This window comes from Impatiens glandulifera, chromosome 3 (genome assembly GCF_907164915.1).
Source record: "Impatiens glandulifera chromosome 3, dImpGla2.1, whole genome shotgun sequence".
NCBI lineage: Eukaryota > Viridiplantae > Streptophyta > Magnoliopsida > Ericales > Balsaminaceae > Impatiens > Impatiens glandulifera.
The window spans coordinates 55109254-55116175 of NC_061864.1; the positions used below are offsets into that span (position 1 = coordinate 55109254).

At 31.4% G+C, this 6922-nt stretch overlaps 1 protein-coding gene across 1 annotated transcript; it reads left to right on the top strand.

Annotated features, from left to right (window-relative positions):
• The first annotated feature begins 767 nt into the window (after positions 1-767).
• Positions 768-1499, top strand: LOC124928976. Its single transcript, XM_047469230.1, has 2 exons — positions 768-920; positions 1300-1499. The coding sequence occupies exons 1-2, from the start codon at positions 803-805 to the stop codon at positions 1494-1496; spliced, it is 315 nt and encodes a 104-aa protein (XP_047325186.1). The 5' UTR covers positions 768-802; the 3' UTR covers positions 1497-1499.
• Positions 1500-6922: the final 5423 nt, after the last annotated feature.

Consider the following 6922-nt stretch of genomic DNA (forward strand, 5'->3'; position numbering starts at 1 on the left):
CTCTCTAAAATTTCCTCTTTTATCACACTCTTCAAAATAAATAAATAAATAATTTTATTCCTAAAATTAAGGAGAACTAAAAAAACAAAAAAATTGAATTCAAGCTCAGGTTTTATTTTTCCACAAGTAACGGAACCGACCATGTGACACGGGACAGGATGGACAGGATTTGCATGGAAATCTGATAGTTTAGTTTCTTTCTCAAATTTATATATTGTTTCCTGCTGCGAGAAGAATCTAGAAGAAAAAGGTTTTAACATCATCGTATCATCAGCTTTACTCTTCTTCTCCTCTAAGGCATATTCAAAATCCATCGCAAATCCGACTTCATTCCTTCCTCTACGTACAAACCCCCGAATAACACCTCCTCCCTCAAAACCCATCTCAATCTGTCTCTCCACCATAGCCAAATTCCTCGTGACCGGCGTCGCCACATCGGAGGAGGAGAAGAAGAAAAACGACAACGGTCAAAGGTAAGTAATTTGGTCTTCAAAATTTAAAAACCAGTTTTTTTTAGTTTTTATCCAACAAGATTTTTTTAGGCAAAAACACATGTAAGCACTGCAATTTGATTTGCTTAATTCATTGTTGGGATGATTTATCTTTTTCAATTTACTTCTGTTCTTTCTTAAGTTGATTTGTCCATGTAAAGAGAAACAAAGAAATTTAGATATCTCTTGTGAATGAGTACTGAATTTTGCCATTTTATTGTAGTGTAACGAAAGAGCCCGAGAATAAGAAGAGGGAGTTGGATACTGTATATATGGCTGATCTGGTTGAATTTCAAGGCAAACGGAGGAGGATGAAGTGCACTGAAAAAGATTGTCTAGATCAATTGCAGATGGATAAGAATCTTACTACACTGTGTGTGAGTAGGATGATCGAGAAAAACAACAATTTTTTCCTTGAATGCAAAGAAGGTTCTTCCCCTCCCCTTGTTAATGTCCTTTTTTTTCAGAATTGCATTCCTATTCTTATAGCCCATTTCATGTTTCAATTGCTGTAGGATTGAATAAGTAGTTGTCAATTGTTAGTAATGTGCTTTCTCTCTTTTGGACATCGCTATTTCGTTTATCCGATAAAAAATTCATATAGTGTACAAATTTGTTTTATGAAGTGGTTTAGAACTTAATTTGATTGCATAAATTGGACAAATTAACTAGCCTGCCATATCAATGTTAATAATTGTACAATCTTATTGAACATTTGACTTACCTTGTTTAGAGAATACAGTGTATGAAAAATAGTCTTTTGTGCATTTGATGATCATTGATAATATTAAAATTTATCGTCTTGTAGAAGAAAAGAAAGCGAAGAAGCGTGCACAAGAGCAAGCAGACATGTTTTTAGAATTCCAGGAGAAGATGAAAAATGAATCTGAGATTAACAAAAAGGAACTTTATTCCTGGAGCAACGACCTAATCGATCGTGAGGCTTTTTATGAACGCATGAAGAAGAAATTTAATGATGAGAAGCAAAAGGTTCTCTTATGTTGACATGAACATTTACTTAATACATAATTTTTCCTCATCTTCACTGTTCTTTTGAATATCTGTCCTGAAAACTATAGTAATTGCTCATAATTTTTTATTATTGTCACTTTAATAATAATCTTCAAAACCATTGACAAATAAGTAAGATGTTTGTAAAATGATAGTGCTGCTTGTTTGGCGTTTTCTTATTTACATGTCATGTTTTTTGTAGATCGACACACTATCAAGGAAGTTACTTGAAATGAAATCCTTGAGGCGGAAGAAGTCTGACGAGAATCCCTTGAATGTTGAAGATGTTAAGGTTCGTAATTTTATCTGATGTTTTTGTTGACACATTTACCTGTTTTCTTATTATATTTTGGTTTTATTGATGAGTTTGATCTTAAATATGCAGAAGAGGCAAGAGAAATATGCTAAAAATCTTCAACTAGGAAAGGAACATTCCAAACAGATGCTAAATATGGTAATTGAAGATCTTAGAGCAAAAGTGCAGGGGGTGAATAATCTTGGTAATGAAAGCGAGGCCTTAAAAAACAAGATTAAAGAGTTGAATGAGGAACTTCTACAGAAGCAAATTGAGATTACTGAAATAGAGGAACTAAATCAAGCCCTTTTGATCAAAGAAAGAATGAGCAATGACGAACTGCAGGAAACTCGTAAAGAGTTGATTAAGGTACTCTTCTATTGGACTTATGAGACCATGATGCTACTTATTAGGTTGTTACATGAATGACGATTATTTGTGGAAGGATTTTTTTCAAAACTGCTTTTTTTTCTTGAGAAAACTCAGTTTGGCATTCCTATTCTCTTCATTATTTTTTAATACTCTCAATCATCTCCATACCCAATGCTTCACTAGCTACAACCCTTTGAAGGTGTCTGTCTAGAATAAATCTGTGATTCGCAAGAAGCCCACTAGTACTATTCCATTGAGATGCCAAATCCTAAACATCTCGAGAAAAAAATGATATATTGTCACAGTTGGCTTCTTCTTACCAATGATATCCCTTTGCGTTTAATGATATGAATATACCACACCTTTTGTTTTATGGATTATGAGATTCCCTGGATACATAGCCAATTCCACTATAAGATAGACTCATTCCATTTCATTTTACAAATTCGGCTAGGGCCTGATATATTTAAGCCAAACTTGTATCATGAATCTATGAAGTTATTGAATATTTCTAATAAATCCAAAATTTTGAAAATACATTGTTATCCCAATGGGCTGCAATTGGAAATACTCATAATTTTTTAGTTTAAAATCTTTGTGCTTGCTAAGAATGTGAAGTTTGTCTAAGGTTGATAATTTATGGAGCAGGTGGAGCCTTTTTATTGTTGGTTTTAATTTTGTTTTGTTCTTATTTCCAGGGTCTTCTAGAGTTAAGGGGTAATCAGACTCAAATTGGAATCAAAAGAATGGGAGAGATTGATATAAAGCCCTTCCAAATTGCTTGCAGAAGTAAATTTCCATCTGAAGAAGTAGAAATGAAAGTTGCAGAGCTATATACCTTATGGCAAGAAAAGATGAAAAACCCCGAATGGCATCCATTTAAAGTCATTATGAATGCAGACGGAGGACACTTCTTATCCAGTTACATGTATACCCAAAAAGGACCAATTATATTGCATGTGTAATCTTTTAGGCATATTTGGATGAGAAATTGTGATGTCCATTTTAGTTGGTGGTGTTATTTTTGAATGATTGTTGTAATTATAAATTTACCATACATATGCATTTGTTATTTTGTAAGATTATCATATAATCATAATCTAAATTTAAATAATAATTATGTATGATGATTATATTATCCGATTGGTGAACAACTTAGAAAGTCTTATTAAAGGAGCTACGATAGTTATGTTAGCTTTTTTTGAATAATTTTTTTTTAAAAAATAAAAATAATTGTCTCATTTTCTTTCAATAATTAAAATATCTTTATTTTATATTTATAAAATTTAATTTGGATAAGTACTCAATTATTTTGAATTTTAAAAATTGAAATAATTTATAAAAATGTCAATTTAAAAAAGGAAAAGAATTTAATTAATTTAAAAAATTTCTTATAAAATTGTAGAGGAAAAGCATAACTCAATATTTCATTCATTTTTCTACTCTCTTAAGCATTGTTGGCAGTTATTGTAGACTAGTAAATTAGTGATTTCTAATATAATATTCATACACTCTTCTTATTCTTAAAATCTAATATTCTTAATTATAAACATGAAAATTAAACTTATCTTAATTTTTAAATAATATTATTATTTTTAATAATATTAAAATAATAATTAAAATTTTTATATTCAAAATAATCCAAAATAGAAATTAAAATTAAATTCTGGTTAATTATTATAATAATTAAATTCTAATTATGAAAATTAATTGAAAATTTAAAAATAATTAAAATATTATATTTGTTTTACCCAAATTAGACCAAAGAAGAGATTAAAAATATTTAATTGTAATTTAATCATAAATTATGTTTAATTTATGACTTAAAATAATTAAATAAATACTCTATTTATGATCATAATTTTTATTATGATTCTAGAAATAATTTTTGTGAAATTTTTGATAAAGAAAAACGTGAAAAAGTGATTAAAAATTGATTTTAAATAACCATTTTATAAAAATTAAATCGGATAATCTAGTGTGCCCGAAATTTTGTTAAATTTCTGTAGCAGGAACGTGGACCATCAGATGAGTGCCTATGCATCATCTAACAGCCCAAACGCTCCCATGCAGCCCGCTACAACGAAGTCGCGCGTGCCCGCCCACACCGGAATAACTAACGGGATGGACTAACCCCGTTAGTCAAAAACTCTGACCGCGGACGGAATGCACAGAACCCCCGTCCATTAGGTGAAACGACGCTATTTCCGTCGTCTTCCTCACCGAGATCGCACGTTCGCCGAATTCACGATCGTCGTCAAGCGTTTCTTCCAAAAGCTCTAGCTTAGTCTACAACCATCTTTATCCCTCCGAATTTCGTACACGTGCTCGCCTTATGTCTTCCAGCAATACCCTTATCTAGAAGTCTTGTCTCATCCTAGATAGGACTGCCACAAATTAGGGATAAGATCGGATTTTTACAAATTGGACTTGAATTACTCCTCCTTAACCAAATAGTCCCATATGGTTTATAAACCAAATAATCAAACAATCAACAAACGATTACAACATCTTATAACACGAATTAGAAGAATCAAAATCCGACCAAGAACTGTTTTTCTGAAAACTTTCTCCGGTGATCCTGGATTTGATCCAGGCTTCTGGAAAGCTATTAGTATAAATCTAGAACCTTTGTAATTCGATTTGTAATTGAAAGTTTAACTATTTTTAAAATTTTCAAAGTTTGATCGGTTTGATCTGTTATTGAGCTTTGTTATGTGATTTCTTTATTTAGAACCATTCTATATATCATGTATGAACTTTCTGTTGAAAGAAATCAGATCAAATCAACCTGAATAAGAAATTTCGAAAAATTAAGCTTAGAAACTGAATTTTTTAAAATCTTGTGTTCTTGAGTTTAATTTAGTTTTTTTGAATTCAATTAGTTTCTAAACATGTTTGTTAATATGTTAGGATGAATTCCAAATAACTTTAACATCGTTGTAATCATGTTTGATTAAACTGTGTTTTTAAAAGTTATGAATTTTAATTCAATCTTCAAAAATAGTTTGAATATTTGAATGATGTTCTTATTTTGGTTGTGTTTAATTATATTCATCATTTCAAAGTTGATAGAACAAAAATCAGACCTTAAAAATGCTTAATTTGAAAATTTGACCTAAAAATGGTATTTGGAAATTAATCTTTTTAAAGACAATATATAATCGTGATTTATGTTAGGAATTTTGTTCTTCATGAGCATATGAACTAACTATAGCTTACAGATCATGCTTTAATGATCTAAATCAAAATTTATAACTTTTTAAAATTTTGACCAAAATAAGAACACACGGTTCTAAGGCTTTAGCCTATGACTGGTAATCTTCGGTCCTGTTCTTCAGCTGAGACCGAGAAAATGAACCTATGTCAAAACATGGGACCAAGAAAACTTAGCTTCCGACCGAGGACTAGGACCGATGTTCTTCAGCTCCGACCAAGGATCATGACCGATGTTTTGGGTTTAGGTTACCTGTCGAATAACAAGGTTTGAAATAACGAGATTGTGTACAAACAATCTCACGTAACAAACCAATATTATTAGTCTTCACGTAATTGATAGGAGTACATAATTTCGATATGGTACTCCTTCACGTAATCCTGGGTGATATACACGTTTGGAATTTATTAGGGTAGAACCTAGGTACATGGTAAAACTTAAGTAGCTATTGGGGGTGACAGACCCCATGAGGGGGACTATTGTGAGAGTGGAATATTATAAATAACAATTTATAAATAGCCAGAGTTTTGTTTATTTTATTCATTTTAAAATAACAAGTTCAATCCCCAACAGAGTCGTCAAGAAAGCTATAAGGGTACCCCTGGTCTATGTCCCGTTCCATAGTTTATCACACGTCAAGAGACACATGACAGAGGAACTACCGCGAGAAAACTCGAGGTTCGATGTGTTTCAACCTTGGTTTGCATGTTAAACATCTTTTAAAATAAATCATTTAGCTTTTAAAAGATTTTGAAAATACCTAAAGCGTAATAAATTAATTATGTAAAATTTTTTAATCATTTGTTCAAATTTTAATAATTTGGGAGGCTAAATAACAATTTAACCTGAACCTGATATAAATTAATTAAACATAATCAATTTAAAGATATTTATTTAAAAATTAGAGTCTTCAAGAGATTTTATGAAAATCAATAAAATGATACGTGTACAAATGTATTTATACAAGAGTTTTTGAAAAATGGATGGTTCATTGTCTATTTACGCTCGGGAAAGGGCTTTCGCGCTATGTCCTCTATGCCCGCCTAAGGACGGTTTTCAAAATCCTTCTAAAATAAACAAAGCATGACTTTCATAAATCAAATTATAACATTCATTATCTTTAATTAGTAGTCTAGGAGTCCTAAATGAGGATAGACTTTAAATAATTGTACAAATTATTTAAAGAAGAGGTGTGTACGTGTTGTGTTGATGTTCAGATTTAACAAAACCTAAAAATTCAAGAGGAGAATGTCAGAATTTAAACATGAATTCCAAAGGGGTCCTTATCCAAAACATTGGTTTAGGAGATATACCGAGAATACGAAAATCTCATTTTCTAACCTTTTGGGATTATTTAAAAATGGGTTCGGGTTCCAAAATTACAAAAATAATTTTGGGTTTTGAAAAGTGGAACCAAACAGGCCTTAGAACTGGAGTCCTAGGTTCTGGGTTCGTTTGGATGATCTAAGATCGGTCGGGCTCGGTTAAGACCAGGATGGTTTAGACCATGGCTCGGTCGTATGGGTCAAGGGACCG